This window comes from Pogona vitticeps, chromosome 2, assembly GCF_051106095.1.
Source record: "Pogona vitticeps strain Pit_001003342236 chromosome 2, PviZW2.1, whole genome shotgun sequence".
In the NCBI taxonomy this organism is placed as follows: Eukaryota; Metazoa; Chordata; class Lepidosauria; order Squamata; family Agamidae; genus Pogona; species Pogona vitticeps.
In genome coordinates, this window is record NC_135784.1 from 181,163,784 (window position 1) to 181,185,461 (window position 21,678).

At 44.8% G+C, this 21,678-nt stretch overlaps 1 protein-coding gene across 3 annotated transcripts; it reads right to left on the reverse strand.

The window, feature by feature from the left end:
- Positions 1 to 1,757: 1,757 nt before the first annotated feature.
- CLPP (caseinolytic mitochondrial matrix peptidase proteolytic subunit) lies at positions 1,758 to 16,663 on the reverse strand. Of its 3 annotated transcripts, XR_013542309.1 has the most exons (8): positions 15,356 to 16,663; positions 12,470 to 12,571; positions 11,181 to 11,252; positions 9,131 to 9,227; positions 7,746 to 7,933; positions 7,447 to 7,552; positions 1,929 to 5,270; positions 1,758 to 1,879 (listed from the first exon to the last, which is right to left on the reverse strand). XR_013542309.1 is itself a non-coding variant. In XM_078386592.1 (7 exons), the coding sequence occupies exons 1-7, from the start codon at positions 15,521 to 15,523 to the stop codon at positions 5,098 to 5,100; spliced, it is 906 nt and encodes a 301-aa protein (XP_078242718.1). In that variant the 5' UTR covers positions 15,524 to 16,663; the 3' UTR covers positions 1,758 to 5,097. The 3 variants fall into 3 exon arrangements, 2 of the variants coding, with proteins under 2 accessions (XP_078242718.1, XP_020654409.2); XM_078386592.1 differs by having other exon boundaries at positions 1,758 to 5,270; XM_020798750.3 differs by having other exon boundaries at positions 1,758 to 5,270; positions 15,373 to 15,505.
- Positions 16,664 to 21,678: the final 5,015 nt, after the last annotated feature.

Genomic DNA, 21,678 nt, shown 5'->3' on the forward strand with positions numbered 1-21,678 from the left:
TGATCCTGAACATATTTTCTGTTCTAAAACCTTCTCCTTTAGGGGAGAGACGCTTCGCTGGAATGAGCCACAGTGGACTGGCCACAATCTGGAAGAGCTTCAGGGCTTACTTGGAACTCGGGTGCCAAAGGAGCACCAGTCCATGTCTCTGAAGAGCTGATGAGAGGAGACCCACAACAGCCCAGCCATCTTGAGTCACTCTCAGAGCTGGGAGAAGTTGCTTTGGGGGAAGAGAACTCCCAACAGCCTAAAGACGGCAGGGCCAGATAGGATCTGCTTAGGGTTCTCCGTGTGCCTGGAGTTCCCCCCACCCCACCTTCTCCTTCATCACCCCCAAGTCCTCCGCATCCTCTGAAAGACGAAGGAAGTATGAACGGTCCCGCTTTTTCATTCCGTTTGTCACTTCCTACCCTTGTGTCCTCTCCCTCCCTTTTCCCTGTTGATTGGAAATGCTGTGGGTTTAGACTGGAGGCTTCTTGAGGGCAGGGACCTGGGTTTTGGTTGGCTGTCGGAAATGTCTGTGGCAGCAGCGCATTGGCTTTTTGGGGTCCTGCCTGGCTGGTTCAGGAGCAGGGGCTTCCTCTGTTGGGGTGCCTGTGCGGCGGGAACACAGGCACCTCCTCCTCACACGCTGGAAGAGAGAGAGAAGAGCAAAAAATGAACGTTGTGAGAGGCAGAGCTGTGTAGGCAGGGTTAGTGCCGACCTGGACCCTTGCCAAGAGATATGTAGTCCGGCAGCCACATCCTGGCACAGGTGCTTCGAGCAGTTAAACTGAACCATCTGTACCTTGTCGCTGTTTTTTATTCAGAGGTTTTATGTGCAGTATCTGAAATATCTACGGGCTTGGTATCTCTCTCTCATTCACACACACATACACACAAAGTGTATATATAGTGTTCATTTATATATAAATATATATTTGTGAGTCTGTTTATATGTGTGTATAAACACACATTAAAATGCATCAAGGTCTTTATTTGGATTGGGGGGCTTTCTATGGATGGAGGTTTCTTCACTTTTTTGATTGCTTTATTTTTATTCAATTTTTTAAAAAATGCTTTATTTTCTTTTGCTTTATTTTTATCTGAAACCTGTACCAGCTTGTTATGTTTTCTTTCCCTTTATGGGAAGTGGGGGAAGGTGATACCCTGCATTATAGGTGGGAACAATCCTGCCTCCCTACTTTAAGAAAGGATAGGTGCTTACTTGGCCTAGTAATTTTTTAAAAAACTTTGAAAATGCTTGGATGCATTTTTAAGGTGTTTTTAAAAAAAAACGTGGCTACACTTGTTTTGTAGGTGGTAGTAATCTCCTCCCCCACTTTTATTAAAAAGGTAAGTGGCTGCTTGGCCTAGCCATATTTTTTAATTTTAAAAATGCTCGGGGGTCTTAAAAATATTTTATGGCTTTATTTGCTGTCAAGAGGTTACCCTCCTTAGCCTGGTCACTTGGACTATGACTGACTCTTATTCTTCAGCCCTCTGTTAAAAAAAAACTGCTTTTGAGGACCCTTGGATATACATTGATATTCTTCCCGTGTTTATTAAATAGGTTTTCTCTCTCAATAATACAAATAAAATATATTAAAAATATAATCAAGTTGTGCTTGTAGTGCTCTGTTTCCCTCATTATTTTTAATTTTTAAAGAAATCTGTTTATGTATGTACGTCACAGAGGAGCTGCCACTTCACTCTCATTCACACTCTTTACACGCTGCCACCAACCACACACATATCTGACTCCTCAGACAATGGTATGGATTTTAAAAATAAAAATGATTGTTTATTGATACAACATAAGTAATAGTAAATCACTGTATTAACTAAATAAGGCAATCAATATAATAAAGTATCCCCTCATACACTCTCTCTCTCAGACCTTCACTAACACAGTACCTCATAACATGCACATGCCCTAAGTCCCTAACCAGACCCTAACCAAGTCCCTATCTAGTCCCTATCTGACTCACACATCATTCACTCCCCCTTATATACCTTAGCTCCTCCCTCTGAAGTCCCACCTCTTGTCCTGCTATAGGCAGATGAACTCCAGCCATCGCAATGACAGGCAGGTGACATCATCGCAGCCGTCACAGGTGTGCATTCCTATTCCCACCCCCAAAGAAGCCCCTTTTAATCCTTTGGATTATTAGCACTGGTGCCCTCTCTCTTTCATTCTTTCTAGGGCCAGCACTTGGATTTACACTCCTGTGCACAAGGTTGTTTCAGGATGGTAGGGAACAGGATGGTGCTGGGGAACTCAGAATAATAAATTTTTGATGGTTGAAAAAGGAATTAATTAGAAATATAGTAGTCACAGCAAGAATAATTACAGCAATAAAACTGGAAAGTTAAATATAGCTTTCAATGAAGTGAATGGTATAAAGAAGCATGACATTTTGCCATAATTTGACGAAACGATAAATCGACATGTGAGATTAAAATAAAAAAGGGCTTGTTAAAAATGAATTAATTTAGCAACCTCCAAAAAGCTGACAAATCCACACCAGAAATGGCTGGAACGGGAGTCCCCTCTCCTCCTCCTCTGGTCAGTCTGCTCTCTGCTGGCTGGGGGGCAAAAAGAGGAGCCCCCTTGCCCTCTACTCTCTCTCATAACCCCTCCTGGTTATACTTACTCTGAGCTCTCCAGACATGGATCTCAGCCCCACGGTGGATGTGCTGATGATGCTGGAGAGCTTGGTGGAAGCCAAAGTCTTGCCCCACCAAGAGCCATCAAGCGGGAGAGCCCTGGAGCTGCTTCTGTCCCTGACCTGGTCCAGAGCAGGAATGACCAGTGGCCTTGGACTGGCTTGGAATTGTGTTGCTGCGGCAACCACGTAAACACAGCAGGCTCCGGAATCCAGCAGAGCAACCACCCATTTTTGAATGAAAACTAGTCGAAGCATTCACAGGGCTCAGTGGAGCTGACGTAGGCCGGGCTGCCAAATGCTTTCCTGGCCCGGCTCCTGTGCCTAGAGGCAGCCTAAGGATCATGTTCACTTCTCACAAGCACAAAACACCACTTCCTCTTGGCTTCCCTTCTCAGCATCCTGGGCCACGTTGCTCTCCTTTTCCCCATTCACTACTAGCCCACCTGGGAAGTTAATCCCCCAGCATCTCGCAGAAGGAAGGTTTTCTCTGGTCAGCAGGGGGCGATCGTGGATAGGTGGGCTGGGTTGAGGGGGCGGAGCAAAAGCTTTCCCAGGGCAAGTGGAACTGCCTAAACTTTTCCCCTCTGTCTTACAGCATGAAAGGAAAGCTGAGCTAATTGGGCAAAGTCTGTGCATGAAGAAAGCCATGAGGTACCAGTGGGTACACAAACATTTGCACACTAGTGTATTGGGGGAACAAAAGAAATGATAGAGCAGGACCCACAAGGTATTCCGAGACACTGGTCAGAACCCTGTTGCCCATTCATGCTTATATAAAGAACTATATCTTATATAGAACCATATGCCTCTCTCTGTGTCCTATCTTTCTATTTTTTTCTATTCCACTCTCTCCTCTCTCACTTCCCGCAGAACAAAAGCTTTTTAGGTGAATGATAATTCCTTCTCCGCTCTGCCTCTTCTCTTGGTACCAACCATTCATGAGTCAAGAGGTTCTCCATCCAAATCTATTCCCATCCCTTGGACAACCTACATCCCTCTTTTCTCACTTCTACTATCCTGGCTTCCACTTCTCTCGATTTCCCTTCCTTCTCTTCCCTCCTTTCCCCCCTTATTTATGTATATCACCCCCCTTTCTTTTCCCCCCTCTCTTCCTCAGCTTTTCCTGCCTGTTCTGTTTTCTGTAAATCTTTTTGTCTAACAAGGTCCTTCTCCTTTTCTTCCTTTCCCCCCACTGGCGTGCTGGTGACTTGAGTTCCCTCTACTTTCCATGGGAGAGGGGACAGCACTCGGGCAGAAAACGTGGTCGTTCCACCCTCTTCCACACAATTGGCGATAGGATTCTAGTCATTAACTACCATATCAGAACACGGATGCCTTGCTCCTCTAGTAGCTTGAATTTACCATGAGTAAAGAAGCAGGGTGACCATGCCTGAGGTAGCAGAGCTAGCAAAAGATACAAAGGTGCCTGTGCTACTTTACCTCATGCATGGGAAATATTCTGATCACAGAGGTGCTTTTCCCACCATTAACCTTATCTGTTGTAATCTAGAATACTGACCCTTGTGTTTTTTTCCAAATGTGAGAAATCTAATTTGCAATGGGGGCAGGGATTATACTTGATGCCCAGCATCAAGTATAAAACCATGAGCTGAGGGGACATCCTTGTACCTACAAAAGCACTGGAAAGATGGCTGTGGTCAAACTGTCAGAGTGTTAGAAAGTTATTTTTTGCAGTATTATTCCAGAATATCCCAGACAGCATGACTAATGGTTATACTGGCTGGGATATACGGAGAGAGTTGAAGTAGTCCAGAAAAGTAACCTTCCTCAACACTGGACGACTACAACACTATCTCAGAGAGAGCGTCTAGGCTGATATGGGCAGAGGATGTGTGCATGGCAGGCTGGGCTTTCCCCACAGCAGTTCTGTAGAAACCAAGTTTCCAGAGCAGCTGGAGGGTGAAAGTTAAGGACAATGCAGGATACAAAGTCCAGTTAACTGACCAAAAAAACCCACCACCACACATTTGTGTAAACTGGCCCCTCCTGCAGTTTTGTACCTTGGCAGGTGGCAAACTTACAACCTGCAAACCTGAGCTTCCAGCTGGTTACAAGGGACAGAAGTTAAGGGAAGCTCAACACACAAAGATACGAAAACAGAAATGTCCACATCACAGAGGTAAATGTTTAATTCAAATCCCTCACGCTGCTAAAGAATCCTATATAACTGCGGAAAGAAACACTTAGCTAAAGAGAGGTTAATAATGAGATCCTACAGAGTAAGTGGGAAAGAGGCCAGCTCCTAAGAACACAGCTGGCCAACTACTGGCAGGACCTTTCTTAAGAGATAGTCCGCTGCCACTCAGTCTCCTTAGGCAAATCTAGACCGTCTGATCAGTCAGTCTGCTATTGTCACTTTGCAACCACTGGTGCTGCCGGAAGAATCTCCAACAGGACAGGGATCCAGAAAAGGCTGCAGACCCCCTCAGGGCTCAGCTGAGGAAGATGATGATGGTGGGGCTGTAGGAGGAGTTTCCTTCTGCACTAGCTCTGGTTCATCTTCTCCATCATGTGGAGGGTGGACGAGCACCTTGTCCAAGATGCCAAAGTCCTGGGCTTCCACTGGGCTCATGTAACGATCTCTCTCCATGGCAGCCTCTGCAAAGATGACACCACTCGGAGTTAAATGACTTAACAACGTTTCTCAAGAAAGTGCAGAAAATTACTAGCTACCCAAGGTTTGTACGGTGGCTCCAGTTACCACACAACTGTGCAAAAATGAAAACAAAACAAAAAGTACTGCAGCTACAATTAATAAATGCATTTCAGTGTGAGCTTTCATGGATATAATCCACTTGTTCAGACGTGTGGAACACTCCATAGGATGCAATTATGTTTGATGCGAGGTTTCCATGTTGTCTCCTCAAAAGAAGCAAATCAATCCCAGAGAAACAGAAGTTGTGCCTTTCCCCTCTAGACCAGCGATTCTCAAACTGGAATCCCCAATGTTCTTTGACTGCAATTCCCAGAAGCCTTCACCATTTGCTGTGATGGCCAGGATTTCTGGGAGTTGCAGTCCAAGAAAATCTGGGGGGCCCAAGTTTGAGAATCACTGCTCTAGACCAGTAGTTTTTACCCTTGGATAAGTCAAGTGTTCTTGGACTGCAATTCTCAGAAGTTTTCACCACCAGCTCAGCTACCCGGGGTTTCTGGGAATTGCAGTCCAAGAACAACTGGATTACTCAAGTTTGTGAACCACTGATCTAGATCATTACACCTTGTTAAAAAAGCTTTAAGTTTCTACTTGAACCTTTTTCCCAAGTGGGCAATGTAGCATTGCAACTCTGTGGTGAAAATTGTGGTTTCCTAATACATTCCCCGTATACATATATCCATGCTAGTGCACAATCTTCATCAGGATGGAGTGGGAACTAAAAATAGGAGGGGAGGCAAATTCTCCTCCCATATGAACACATGACCTTCTGCAGACTCATTGTCATCAAGGTGTCTGGCGGCATCTCTTAAAGTCCTTACTACCCCATCCAAAGCACTGGATGGAGCTTTTCTTAAGAGGGAACAACCCACCAAAGACATCTTGAGGAAAACTGAGCAAGCTCAGAGGATGTGAAATGTCAGGATGAGGAGAACTGGGGAAGGGGGGGGGGGAGAAACACTCCACAGAGCAAAATTTTGTTGCAGATTCCATTACGGCCAAGTTCAAGAGTTAACAGCATTTACAAAGCATCAAAAAGTCCAGTAACCTATCAGCACAAGTCCAGTTATGTGCTTGCTCTCCTAACGCTCCTCAAGCTGACTGGAGATATCAAAACATTTTGGGGACAGAAGTTGAGAAAGAAGAATTCTGTCACTGTGGAACAATGCTCTTCAATAAACTCTTTGTGTGTTTTTGCTGCTCATAAACAGACTATAATAAGAGATCAGAGTGATGTACTACTGGACTATGACTAGGGAGAGCCTCATGGTGTGGTGGTTAAACTACAGTACTGCAGCCAAAACTCTGCTCATAACTAGAGATCGGCACGTCTGAATGGGTGGCTGATGGAGAAGGCAGAAAAGGGAAGGGACACTGCAAAGGGCAAGAGAACAGCTGTGCTAGGGAGGTGGGGGAGAGAAGCATGCATCACTCCAGGAACAGGTGAACGTGCAGGGGAGGGAGGAGGGTGCCATGCCCACACAACACTGGTGTGAGCATGGTGATGAATTGGGCCGGACCGCCGAACCAAGGTTTGTGCCCACCTCTACTCATGACCCAGGTTCAATCCCAGGTAGCTGGCTTGAAATTCACATCCTCACAAGGTTGGTAAATTGAGTACCCAGTTTACTGGGGGGCAGTGTGCATCTTGCATAACTGAATTGGAAACTGCCCAGAGAGTGCTTTAAGTGCTATGGGGTGGTATATAAGCAGCACATTTTGCTTTGTACTCCTTACTGAGCCAGGAAGCTCACTGGGTGGCCTCTGGCCACATTCTCTCTCTCACACACAGCCTACTTCAAGGGGCCGTTGGGAGAGATCAAAATGAGGGAAAGCACCATGCATGCTACCTTAAATTCTCTGGAGGAAGGGTGGAAGAAAAATATAACAAGCAAAAAAAAAAAGTTATCAAGGCAGGACTCCTGCTTGATTATATTGCAGTGAAAGAAAGTTACACTCTAAGAAAGAAACAAATTCAAACAAGATGCTAAGCTAGAAGATGTCTTTCATGGTTATCAACCCTTCCCTTACTGTTTGCCACCAACCCATGAGATTTATTCCTCCACTTGCAGTAGGGTTCAAAATCCTACTTTTCTCCTCTTGGGAGCACAGCAGACTTACCAATCACATCTATGGCCTGCTTAGTGTGTTTGGCATAAATGCCATTGATCTGTTTCTTCAGCTTGAGGATTTCCTCTGCCTGGATGGCAATGTCTGTGGCTTGGCCCTAGCGGGAGAAAGCCGGAGTCAGATTGAAAGTTTCCCTGGTCACCCACGGAGACGTTTTTATCTCCTGGTAAAGCACTGGGCAGAGAGACAGATACCAGTGCATCTTTCCCCTTGCAACATTCTATTCACAGTGAAAGCAGCTCAAAAATTAAGACAGCATCCATGATACGAAGCAGCTAGGACAGACTTACCCGTGCCCCACCTGAGGGCTGGTGGATCATGATGCGAGAATTTGGCAAGGAGTGGCGCATGCCTGGCGAACCTGCAGCCAGCAGCAGAGAGCCCATGCTGGCTGCCTGCCCCACACACCAAGTGCAAATGGGGTTCAAGATGTACTGCATGGTGTCATAAATGGCCAGTCCGGAGGTCACCGTGCCACCTATAGAAGGAACAAAGAGCTAAGAGTAACTCTGTGGCTCTCCAATATGGATATAACAAACCTTCCTCATCCAAAAAAAGGATGTGTGTGAACAAACCCTCCTAATCCTAAATCAGGGGTATGGCAAATTGTTGGATGACCCTTATTTTAGCCTGAGAGTATAGCCACTGGTGAAGAATGCTGAAGGATGCCGTCCGGCAGCATCTGGAGGGCCACACTTTGCCCATTCCTGCCTTAAATCATCCCCCCAAAAAGCCAAGCAACTTTGATAATAGCTCAGAAACGGCAATACTGACAGATGCTTAATCCAGAGCCATTACTCCAGAGAGATAATGGAAAGGGGGTAGATCAGTAACATCTGATTTAAAAAGTTATAGCCTGAAAACACTCATACCATAATACATTTCTTAAGTCTCTAAAGTGTCTCAGGAATCCCTGCTATTGTAGACTTCTTGACTCCAGGACGCAAGGATCACATACATATACCATCAACTATTTTCCACCAAGGTCAAAACTAAGGTGCATGCATATAGGGACCAGAAACCAGTCCAATAATCTTGGAGGGAAGAGAGCCTTACAAACCCGTAGAGTTCATAGCAGCATTACTTTTGAAATGTTGTAGTAGTAATGAGATTTAATACCATCTCTTACCAAACGATATTCTGATGCTGCTTATGCTTAGGTAAAAATATGTCTACAATATTGGAAGGGCAAGAAGTAATTCATTCTTTCAGGGGCTACAGCTAACGAACTGAATGTTCAGTGACAAAGATCATGGCTTTTATCCAGTGCAACAAAGGTTCCGAAATAACTCCAGCAGAATGGAGAGTGGGGCAGATCCACCAAAGTATCCAGCAGAGCAACAACACTGGGGACAGGGACAAGCCAAGGCCTTGACGGGAAAAGAACAGATAGGGGAAGGAAACATTAGTTAACCTTTAGTCCTCCAGATGTTTGTGACTTTAATTTCCAAAAGCCCCAGCTAGCACAGCCAATAGCAAGTAGTGGTATAATACAAAATGTCTGGCGAGCAAGAGGTTACCCATGACTACTTCAAAGGGGCAGGTGCCTTTGAAGGTGGGAAAGCTGTTCATATTTGCTTCAAAGCTTCTCTTCTCTGAGTGTAGTGGAGACCCTTCAAAATGCTGAATACCTGCTATGCTCTTATGCTGTTCCTTGCTTCTTGCTGGCACTCACCTGGGCTGTTAATATACATGTGGATGGGCTTCTTGTTGCTTTCTGACTGCAGAAACAGCAGCTGTGCAATGACTAAGCTGGCCACATTGTCATCAATCTGTAGACAAAAAACACAAGGCAGCGCCTGAGAAGTCCTTGTTGCAAGAAACCAGTCTTGTGCTGAAGCAAAGAGCAGGTCCAACACACATACCCCACCACCCACCAGGGTCTTTTCTTTCTGTGAAAAGACTCATCCTGGAGAAAGACAAGAGAATCCTGCTAAATCAAGCCTGCTCTCCCTAGATGTCGAGCTGGACAGACGCACTGGCAAAGCAGCTACCATGTTCTCTAGAGTATGGCTTAGTAATAAGCTGATGACATCTACCAAGATCCAGGTCTATAGAGCCTGTAGTCCTGAGCACACTCCTGTACTGCAGTGAGTCCTGGACCCTTGTGCACGGCAGGAGAGGAAGCTGAACACCTTCCATATGTGTTGTCTCCGACACATTTTTGGCATCACCTGACAGGTAAAGGTAAAGGTTCCCCTTGACATTTTGTCCAGTTGTGTCTGACTCTAGGGTGCGGTGCTCATCCCCGTTTCCAAGCCAAAGAGCCAACATTTTGTCCGAAGACAGTTTCCATGGTCATGTGGCCAGCGCAACTAGACACGGAACGCCGTTACGTTCCCACCGAGATGGTACCTATTTATTTACTCGCATTTTTACATGCTTTTGAACTGTTAGGTTGGCAGGAGCTGGGACAAGCGATGGGAGCTCACTGTCGCATCGATTCGATCTTATAACTGCTGGTCTTTGAACTTGCAGCACAGAGGCTTCTGCAGTTTAACCCGCAGCAGCACCACATCCCCGTAGACACCTGGCAGGACAAAGTTCCAAATAGAGTAGTCCTAGAATGAGCTGGAATTTTTAGCATGTATACATTACTGAAACAGCAACTTCTACATTGGCTTGGGCATGTTGTGAGAATGGCTGTCAGATTCCAAAAGATCTCCTGTATGGAGAATTAGTGCAGGGAAAGCACCCCAGAGGGAGACCACAACTGCGATACAAGGATATCTGCAAGCGGGATCTGAAAGCCTTAGGAATGGACCTCAACAGATGGGAAACCTTGACATCTGAGTGTTCAGCCTGGAGGCAGGCAGTGCATCATAGCCTCTCCCAATTTGAAGAGACAGGCCGACGCAAAGAGGCAGTCCTGAAACCAGCAAAATCAGGGAGCTGGACGGGGGACAGATTGTATTTGTCTTCAATGTGGAAGGGATTGTCACTCTCGAATTGGCCTTCTCAGCCACACTAGATGCTGTTCCAAGTCCTCCATTCAGAGCACGATACCATAGTCTCTCGAGACTGAAGGATGCCTACATATGTACAAGAAAGGGGAGGTGGCTCCATGCCTTGGGCTTTGGAGACAAACAACGCACTTTACTAAAATGCAAGGGAGAGTCAGAACATGGTCAGTTCTTCAAAATCAAATCAAAAACTACTTTGGGCATTTTCTCATATTGTACATAATTTACTCTTTGCTTTACACATTTCTCGTTGTTTAGTTGTTAAGTCGTGTCCAACTCTTCGTGACCCCATGGACCAGAGCACGCCAGGGCACGCCAAAGAGAAATTTCTACATTATGAGTTTTATTTTGATTATGTTGTGTCTTCCTTGTTTTAACTGCTCAAATTGTCTATTTTTAAAATTTACACTATTTTACTGACTATACTACATTACAGGATCTTCAGATATGAGGCAGGACAGAAATATTTTAGTCAATAAATTATTTATACTGGTTTTCTTACCAATGTTCATAGAAGCTTTTTTGGGGGGGGGGGGGCTTCTAAAAGCCCTGCCTCCTGGAAATCTTACTAATTGCTGTTCCAGCGATTAAAGTGTCAATAGGCATGTCTCCCATCCTTTCAGCCATAAGGGTAACTTGTTCCTAAATGTAAGTACAATAATCCTGCATACAAAAACCAATTCAGAATGGGAAGCAGCAGGAATTGGACCCAGGAGAGGCTGGCCCTGTTGTCACATTGGCAGGAGTAGTTTGCGCACTTACCGGACCCATCACGCAGACAATGCGCTCCCTCAGAAGGCGAGAGTAGATGTCATAGGCTCGCTCACCACGACCCTAAATGAAGAGGAAGTCAGCATGAGTGCCCTCAAGGCTTTGGATATAATGGCAGAGGCAAAGCCTCAAGGTCCTATGACTGTCCTCGAAAGGAAACAGCACAGCAAAATTCTGTTTTACACTGACGCTCAACGTACCCTCTAATATTCAGCCCCACTGGCATGGCTCCGCCTCTCTCTCCCACACTGCTTCACCCCTGTGTGCGCCTGTGATTCCAACCCCCGTGCACTAGGTTCCATTGTGACCGGAACCTAAGATGATTGCTGCGTGGAGGAAGAAGACCACTGCACGGAAGGAAGTGGAGTCATGCACGCACCCAGCTTAGCAGGAACCTTGCTGACACTGCATTCATTTAAAGTACGGAACAGAGTTAAACTGTCTTTAAAAGCAAGGCTGGCCTTAGGTATTTTGTTGCGGAGGTGAAAATGCCCATCTCAATTTCGTCTGTTTAATTTGACTAGACCAGCAGCTGAAACTTATTTCAGCACTGGTGATGGAATAACATTCCCTACCACATCTACGGCAAGAGCATTTCAAGGGGTGCAGGACCAGAGAAGGGAAAAGACACAGGCTCAGAAGCAATAGCTCTCAGTAGCTATTCCCTGAAGAAGTTGCCTCACTCTGCCCAGTGGTGCGGCCTACCCTATTAGAAGGGCCTGAGAAGAGTGCTGATGAAAACCAAGGAAAGTAGTGATGGAAGGTTAAAGCATTAAGCCACGAGCACACTGGGGAATGTCCTTTCTTGACATGTCCAGCTTCCAAAATATGCATTACATTATATTAAAACTAAGAAGGGTCTAGGTCAGGGATCTCCAAACTACGGCCTATGGGCCACACCCTTGCCTTTTTATCTGGCCAGGGCACAGGAAGAGGAGGGAAAGGGGTGGGGGATCTGCTAGGGGTCCCCCTTCCCTCCTTCGGCCCTCAAAAATGTATAAAATATATGATGTGGCTCTCATATTGAAAAGCTGGGACACCCCAGGTCTAAGCCTTAAAAAGGCACATATAATAAATTGCAGTTGGAATTTTACAATCATGGATATATAACGTATACACATGTGAGGACATTTGATCTCTCCTCCCCAATTTCTTACCCTAAGTAAAACCATGGCAAAAAAAAAATACCTATCATACTCCCACCCTTTTGCTCCTTAGCCTTTTTCCTTTCATGCCCGTACACAGAGAACGAGGCACCCTCCCCAACATGCTGTGCTTACTGTCTGTTCCACCACAATAGGGATGAGGGGGATGTGACTCCTCGGAGATTGGTGAAGGCTCCGAGAAACAGAGAGGACGTGGCATCTGAGCCGCAAGGGGTGCTGAGGAGAGAAAAACGCTTGGTTATCCCACAAACCCTCAGTCCTCCTGGTAACTGCTAGCACCACCTCTGCTACTTCTGAACTACCCTGCCCCGAAAAGACTAGGCCTCTCCTACCTGAGACAAGTCCGCTTAGGTAAGCTGACATAATTAATTGTTCTTGTGTGGTCTCTTGTTAAGCACACCCGGAAAGCTCAACTGTTATTCACTTATTTGTGACATTTCTGTCCCACCTCTCCTCAACAAGCTGAAGGTGGCTCTCCTGCCCGTTTGTTTTATTCACATGACAACCTTGTGACATCAGTCAGGCTGCAAGACAGGGATTGGCCCAAAGTCGCCCAGTGGGTTTCATGGCTGGCTCTGTCTACATCCAGTACTCTGTCCAGTTAAACCACAATGGCTCTATGGACACCCTGTCACCCTCACATGCTCAGTACACACCGAATACAGGGAGATCGCTCTCCTTTACCATTATAAACAAGAAAACAGAACCCGATTGTTTCAGGTAAGGGAAATGCAAATTAAGGGACAGGCTCTTCATACTGCCATATGTTACTTTTATAACCAGGGCAATCACATTTAGCATGCTTCTGTCTCTTTTCAAGTGTGCAAAATAGTGTGTGCACTATCAGTAACTCCTAAAAAAACAGCCCCCCAAAATGAGATCTGGTATTACCCCTACCAGAAATCAACTGTGAGTGCTCACTGGAAGGGCAGATCCTGAAGCTGAGGCTCCAATACTTTGGCCATCTCATGTTAAGAGAAGACTTCCTGGAAAAGACCCTGATGTTTGGAAAGTGTGAAGGCAAGAGGAGAAGGGGATGACAGAGGATGAGATGGTTGTACAGTGTCATCGAAGCTACCAACATGAATTTGACCCAACTCCGGGAGGCAGTGGAAGACAGGAGGGCCTGGTGTGCTCTGGTCCAGTGGTTCTTAACCTTTGTTACTCGGATGTTTTTGAACTGCAATTCCCAGAAACTCCAGCCAGCACAGTTGGTGGTGAAGGCTTCTGGGAGTTGCAGTCCAAAACTCCTGAGTAACCCAAGGTTAAGAACCAGTGCTCTGGTTCATAAGGTCACAAAGAGTCGGACACAACTTAATGACTAAACAACAAATTACTCCTACATTGGGACTAGCATTACCCCTGTGTTGTTGTAGAAGTATAAAAGGCTGTAGTTTAAGGATAGCAGTTTCCTCATGGCTTCTAGTGAGCTCAGGGTTGACAAACAGGGTTTGTTTTGTGGGCTTCTCCTTTTTGCTGCTATTGCAGCTCTCAAACAAACCGCATCAACCAGCCCTCTTCATCTTGACATCATGTGGCTGCTCATACCACTTTATATTCTATCAGAAATATGTGCTACAGAATCCCTGACAATGTCACAAGCAACAACAGGATGCAAATGTCATCAGGTGAGAGGAACATGCCCCGGACTTCATCCAACTCAGTGGGTTGGAGCATGTGACTGCACAGCCAGAGGTCTAGAGTTCAAATTCTCACTTTTCCTCCAAGAAGAACAACTAGCCTGGGTTGTTTTGAGTAACTGTGTGGTTCCAAAGCACCAAAAGAAGGAGGGACTCGCAAAACCACTTCTAGGTTATTTTATATCTAGAAAACTCTGGGAAGAGTCACCATAATTTATAATTGACTTGATGAGATGTAATTATTAAATATTGGCATCCCCAATAAACCACTTGAGCAGCCTGCAGTATGCATCTTGACCTACTATGTACACCTCTGCCCTTCTCCTTTGCCTTCATTACATCACACTGAGGAGATCACCATTTGAGTGTGGGTGTGTTATGGGCCTCCATAAAGACAGACAAGGCACTGGTTTTAGGAGGCTTCCTAGGAGAGAAAGCTGAAAGCACTGGAGTTTCGCTTAAGTCAGTCAGCTGCAGGGACAAATGGGGGGGGGGGGAGCTAGGTGTGAGGAACATGATACACATTTTTAAAATGACTAACTGCTCACATAATTTGCTAATGTTTAATATTAATTACTCTCCATCCCTATTAACATTGAAACAAGATAACCTCTTAAAACAATCAGGATTACAGTTGATTTATAGCTTAGAAAATAATATTGGTTTACATAGAGCCAGCAGAACGTAGTGGTAAGAGTTACTAGTCTAACACTGGGGAGACCAAACTCTTTACTTGGTCATGAAGCTCACTGAGCAACCAGGGGCCAGGCAGTCCTCTTAACCTTCACTGGTAACATACATCTGATCTCAGGATTAGACCCATGTATGCTACCCTGAGCTTGCAGGGAAGGCAAGATATCAATCCAACAAATAGTAATCTATAGTGTTTAGTGTTAGAAGATGGGATGATGATCAATGACTAAGACAAATTTGCGGGGTGGGAATAATATCTACAAGCTGTGACAGCTCAAAATCGAGCTCCTCCCTCCTCCCCATAAAGACAGATTGGGACAGGGCCTATTGTAGGAAGATTATCAGAAACATCTGACTGGTTTCTCTGCTAGACACAACATGTCGGGGGGTGGGCTTGGTCTACTTTCACAGAGCTTTTTTGTTTGCTTTTTTCTTTTCCTCTTTTCTCGTGTGGCCTGGTGCGGTTGCTTGTTTCCACCGCCTCCCTAATTGAACCTGAGGCCGGGTGAGGAACATGTACCGAGATGTGTCTTTTAAAGATGTACCCCTTTAATCCCCAGACAACCCCATCCCAAGCACCCACGATCACCGCTGACGGCAGCCTGTTCTCCCTCCCACCCAGCCACCCCCATCATCATCACCATCATCATCATGAAGCTCAACCCACATGTGCGCCCCCCTCACCACTATCCTTTGCAGCATTCTGCCCCGGAAGAGCCTTCTTTCCACCTTCCCACGTGGGTTTCAAGCGAATGCGGGTCACATGACAGCACGGGCTGGGCGGGAGCTCAGGACAGTAATTCCCAGCCGACGCCACAGAGCCGCCGCGGTGCATCTTGGGACATGTAGTGCTAGATCCTTCTAAATTCCGCTGGCTACGGGTTTTTCCTCAGGGCGCATTCGCTAACGTTTCACGGATGGGAGTAGGCACGCTGTCACGTACCTCTCACGTTGCTCTTCTCGTGGTGAGGATTACTGCCCGAGCCCCCCGTCATTATGTATTCCTAAGGATTCTGACCTTAATAATCTTTCTAAAGTAGGGGTGATTAACATAATGCATGCTTGCAGCCTGATCCGTATGTTAGTCAGTTTACTCAGAGGTAAACGTGCACCTGATCACAGACTTCGCTTAAACTAGAGCTGCTGTCGCAACTGTCTTTTCATGTCAAAATGTTCTTGAGGAAGCGGATTGTAATCTCCTAAATCGCATGTTGAAATAAGTCTGTTTTTAAAGTACCACAAGGATTCCCTTTTTATTTTCTCGAGGTAAATAAGCAGTGATGCAGGGGGAAGTTGATAGCAGCAGGAGAAGAGGAAGACTAACTGTGAGACAGATTGACTCAATAAAGGAAGCCATGGTATGCAAGATCTGAAAAGGCCTGTAAAGGACTGGATCTTTTGGAAATAACCAATTCATTGGGTCCCCAGAAACCGAAAGCAACTTGAGGGCATAAAACGACAACAAATTAACTAACTGCCATTTTATGATATATACATACTATAGAATGCCCATTGGAAGAAAGGAGACTTGCTGTCCCTTAAAAGGCAGTCGTTGAGTGGATGAGGTTAAATAGGGACCACTGAAAGGATGTTGTAGTATTTCAATCCTACAAAATACAATAGTGTTTAGGTGTCCTGAAGCAAAGTGGTAGGTTATCTAATAATCTGATGTCCCCAGTTTCTAGTCTGACAAGAGTTCTCAAACTGTCCATCCTGCATGGTGCAAATAATACCTGTGACATGGAAAAGCTTTAGCTGCTGATTATATTTTTAGGGTAGGTTTCCTGTACATTTTAACGACTATGTCACAAGTAGAAAGTCAGCCAGTAGCAGAGCTGTTCATATCACTTTGTGTTTTTGCTGAGAAGACTGTTCAACTGTTTGTTGAACAGTTATAAAAGGAATAGAAGTGGTGTCAGTGAAAATAGCTAGCAACCCTTCATTAGCCTGCAAGAATTAATTGTTTACAGAACAGTCATTACAAATACCCACCTTAAAAGTGTGAGTTCTACAAGTAGGATTTCCGGCAGCCAGAAAAAGTTTGCCTTCTCCATGCCTGTGCCTTTAATAGTACAGTAGCTCTATCTACAATATGGAAATAGCAAGTGAAGACTCACAGCACACAGAAAAACCTTACATCACCTGTTCATGTGCCTTTGGGAAAAGAGGCAGCTCATCAAGGTAAGTATAGATCAGATCATGCTGCTGATAAAAAAAAGGCACAAGGGCAGGAGCTAGGTAACATGTTTGCCACCCTTCCAATGGGAGATATATTTCAAGCAGAATAGCGAAATATCTGCCACAGTGTATTATTCTTGTCTCTGTTCTCTGCTCACATTTTGGCACAGAATCAAGTGTTTTTTACAGTTTGTTTTTAATCTTTGTGTGCATTCTGTTGATTTTACTTAAACTTCCTTGTTTGCTTTGCTGTAAAACAGAAAGCATATTTATATGAAAATAATATTAACAGCGAGTTTGTCTTTCCTCCAAAGTTGTTCAATGTGAGTGTGTTACAGGATATACCAGAACCCGGCAGCAAGTATTAGCATTGCCACAGAATCTATGCTGTGACTACTTCTCTGGAATCCAACCCTACCACCCCCCCTTGGCTTTGTCCTTACATGCTTCTGGTGGTTGGCTTTGTTATCCTTGCTTTCAGACTCATCCTGTTATGCTCAAAGGCTGCATTTCCTTGACCATCCACGTTGTGGCAAGAACGGTAGAGAAATGGCCTGTCAGCAACAGCACTGGGAGTGCTTTTTTGTCATCATAAATAGTTAGAGAAGGAGAGCACTCCTTCAATACCCTCCAAGTACACATATCAAGAAATTAGTCATAGCAGAACAGCAATAATAAAACAATCCTGTATGTAGAAATTTCCCTCTTATATCTGGTATTCATTTAGGCATCAGGTGAACCTTTTATTCTGCTAGATCTAAAGCATACCTGATTTTTGGTCCTTGGTCTACTTTCTAAGTTAAATATATACAGTATATACGTATGTGTGTGTAAAATCTATTGGTTGGTTTTTGTTATGTGTTTGAGCTTTTATTTTTCCTTTTTAATTATATTGATGTAAACCACCTGGGGCATCACTGTCCGCAGTGAACAATTGTGATATAAACATTATAAACACAGAAATATGTGCATGAAAAAAGGATCCTATAATGTTTAACGAGAAATTATGATTGCATGCCAGGCAACAAGCCCTTGTAATTGTTTTGTAACAGCAGTTTCCAGTCCACACATTAGCAGAGATAATTAGGACCTGGAAAAATTAATAATGCCCACATTACTGGGATGAATTCTGAACAGTCCAACAACAATAGTTCCTCAAGGCCAATGCCTACAGTATTTCTGTGCGAGCAGAGGAACAGCAGAAGGGCTACATTGTTTTGGTAGGCCGTTCCTGGCAACTCAGTCTCACTGAAATGTATGTACAGTAGTAGGCTTTACAATACCTGATTGTAGTTTGCCAGATAGCTGGCAGTGACAGAAGATGCCAACTCAGCTTGTATACTTTTGGTTTGATGTAGAGGAATCAGCAGATGAAGTTTTTCCGAGCGTGTTATAAAATAAGACTACACCTGCTGTTATCTGCAGATCAAAGTGCCATTAAGGGACAAGTGCACGTGCTACTTCAAAATTTGACAAATATAATCACTTGATGGCAGAAATACTTGACACAAGCAGTTACATAATTCCCTATAGCTATCTCAAACTGGAGAGAGAATCGTGAGATAGCGCCTAGAGTAGCCACTGTTTTTCTGTGGTAAACTGGATATGTTCTTGGAACTGCTGTTAGTCCTAAGATCATTAAAGAAACAGGAGTTCCTAGTGGGGGGAAAAATCTGGCGAACCTACAGTATATGGATTTCTGCTCTTTGGCCAAAAAGTCCTTTTCTTTTCTGAGGAAATAAAGCACACTATGTAGTCAGCACTCACAGCTGTCTTTTTCCTCAGCTTTGAGCTGAGCAGTCCTTTATTGAGATACACTGAGGTGGTGGGGAGTGAATAATTAGTCAGATATGCTGTCACTATATCAGAAGAATACCTGCCACATCTTTTATGGCCTTCCCACCACCCTGATCTGCTATGCTGGCTGGGTTTGATGGGAGTTGCCATCCAACTGCATCTAGAAGGCCACCCTTAAGTCCCAGGTCATTCTCCAAAAATGAAGAACACCTGTGCTGTAGAGATTCACAGAATAAATTGTTTTGTTATTCTTGTTCTGTTGTTTGGATTTTGCCTCTTAACCTGAACTGACTATAATAAAGAGCTGCGAGGAGAAATTTACATGATGCAAACAGGAAGAGAGCAAAATGGCCACCAACACATTGTCAAGAAAAAAGAGGAATTTATTTATTTATTTTTATTTGTTCCATTTTTACCCTGCCCATTTAGATTTGGGAACCTACTCTGGGCAGCTTACAAAATATAAAGATAAAAACAGCATTAAAATAACTTTGATAATGAGAGCAGAAAAATCAATAAAGAAAACAGGATCCAAGATGGGATAAAGAAGCTATGTAATGGGAGGGGGGCAAGGCCTGCTGGAAGAACCAAGTCTTCAACTTGTTATTAAAAATTCCCAGTGAGGGTGGCAGTCAAATCTCCAGGGGTAAGTTGTTCCAAAGATGAGGGGCCACCACCAAGAAGGGTTTCTTGTTCTCTCCTTCTGGGCCTCTCTCGGGGTTAAGCCCCTCAACCTTCCGGTCTGGCTTGTTCAAGTGACATGAGTAGAGCTAGGAAGCTAGCTAATATGCAATAAAGGTAAAGATTCCCCTTGACAATTTGTCCAGTCGTGTCCGACTCTAGGCAGCAGTGCTCATCTCTGTTTCCAACCCATAGAGCTAGTGTTTGTCCGCAGACAATCCTCCGTGGTCATGTGGCCAGCGTGACTAGACACGGAACGTCGTTTACCTTCCCACTGGTAAAGGTAAAGGTTCCCCTTGACAATTTTTGTCCAGTCGTGTTCGACTCTAGGGGGCGGTGCTCATCCCCGTCTCCAACCCGTAGAGCCAGCATTTGTCCGAAGACAATCTTCCATGGTCACGTGGCCAGTGCAACTTAAACACGGAACGCTGTTACCTTCCCACCGAGGTGGTCCCTATTTATCTACTTGCATTTGCATGCTTTCGAACCGCTAGGTTGGCGGGAGCTAGGACAAAGCAACGAGAGCTCACTCCGTCACATGGATTCGATCTTACGGCTGCTGGTCTTCTGACCTTGCAGCACAGAGACTTCAGCGGTTTAACCCGCAGTGCCACCACGTCCCTTGCATGTGCAATAACGTGTTAATTCATGTGGAAAGATACAAATGCGTAAATAATTGTGATAGATTATAGAGCTGCAGTATATAATAGGGAAGATTGTCCAGGCGACCTGTTTACATGCCTGTTCTGTCTGTACCTGGATACTAGATATGAATGGACAATTAAAGGAGGATGCCATCAGGTAGAGAAGATTGTGTTCCAACAGATTTCCAGACAGAGAACTGTCCTCTCTCAAAGAAGGCACAAAGAGGCACACAAGCACCCTATAAAAAAGATGAAGAACCCATAATTCCTGACATTAGTTCTTCCCCCATGAAATCTCCCCAGCCTTTTATTTTATCCCATCTTTCTCCCCAAACTGGCAATCAAGGCACCTTGTGAGAAGATGAAATTTAAAAGTTACAAATAAAACCACACACAGTTATACTATTAAAACACAATTGAACCAATCCAGTACCAAAGCAGAATCAAATAAAAAACAATTTAAATGCACAGCAAGGAAGTATAGCACCAACCTCTTTAAAAACCCAATCCTCAGCTACCCATCAGTACTCAAAGCTCACCTGAAGAAAAAGTTCTTTCCCTTCTAGTGGAAGGACAACAAGGACAGGACAACATCTATGTCTCTTAGCAAATATACACATTTTACAGATAAGAATAGGCCTTGTTTAGTGAGCCAGGTATCTGGGTGCAGAGCCAGAGGCTGGGAATTTGATTCCCCAGGGTTCCTCCTGGGAGAAGAGCCAGCTTGGATCGGCTTGGGCAAGCCACAGGATCCCAGGGTGCCCCCAGGAGAAGGGACTGGTGAACCACTCTGTATTTAGGAAATCCTGGAAAGGGTTCAACTTGATGGCATGAAATTATTATTAATGTATAGTGTTGCCTTTGCTACCCACTGGGAGACATCTGCCTGCATGTGTCTCCATAAATTAAAGGGCTGGAGATTGGTTTTAAAATCAGGGATGTGTGTGTGGATGGGATGACTGTTTCAGGAAAGGACATCCGTTGGTGCCATGGAACATAACCCTGGTTGCACGCTTCATCCCTTGTCCAGTTCCCATCCTTGACAGTCAAGGCCAAAAAGAGCTCAGAAGTTGCTGGCAGCATCCCAGCCCTTTCTTTGGGCTGCAGATTCAGGACAAGGGAAGCAACACTGTAGTGCAGTTGGCTGCCCACACACCATGTAACATCTCCTAGGGAGGGACGCGTCAAGCAGGCTTTTTCAGACTGCAACAATTCCTGCCTGTTCTTGTATGTCCTGTCCAAGCATGGAACACAATGACAATTTAAATTCTGTGTTGATGGGGGTAGGGGCCAGCACCTGTCTTCTAATATGTCACGACTGAATTAAGAACACATGCACAATAAAGCAATATTTATACACCCCTTTTCTGCTCCCCAAGGCCCCCCAAGTGCTAGATAATAAAGTGGTTGAAATCCTGTTATTTAGTGTAATTAAGTCACACAACAGTAGGCCCACTGAATTGGGGGATTTGATGAGTCAGCTTCTTCGTAAGATCCACTGATTCAAGTGGACCTACTCAGGTTGTGACTTATTACACAAACCAACTGGGTTTCAGCCAGTATATCTAAAATATATTCCGTGTAAACTGACAGACAACTATTTAAAAGCCACTTTGAACAACCAGCCAGGCTAATACAGTTTTGATTGCTAACTTGAGAACTTAAGAGGAACCAAGCAAGCCTGAATTCC

Coding starts and splice junctions, on each gene's coding strand:
- CLPP (XM_078386592.1), bottom strand. CDS start 15,523: ATGCACCGCGGCGGCTCTGTGGCGTCGGCTGGGAATTACTGTCCTGAG. Junction 9,228..11,180: donor TTGTCTGCGTGATGGGTCCG/GTAAGTGCGCAA, acceptor TTTTGTCTACAG/ATTGATGACAATGTGGCCAG. Junction 7,934..9,130: donor CATGTATATTAACAGCCCAG/GTGAGTGCCAGC, acceptor TTCCTTCTATAG/GTGGCACGGTGACCTCCGGA.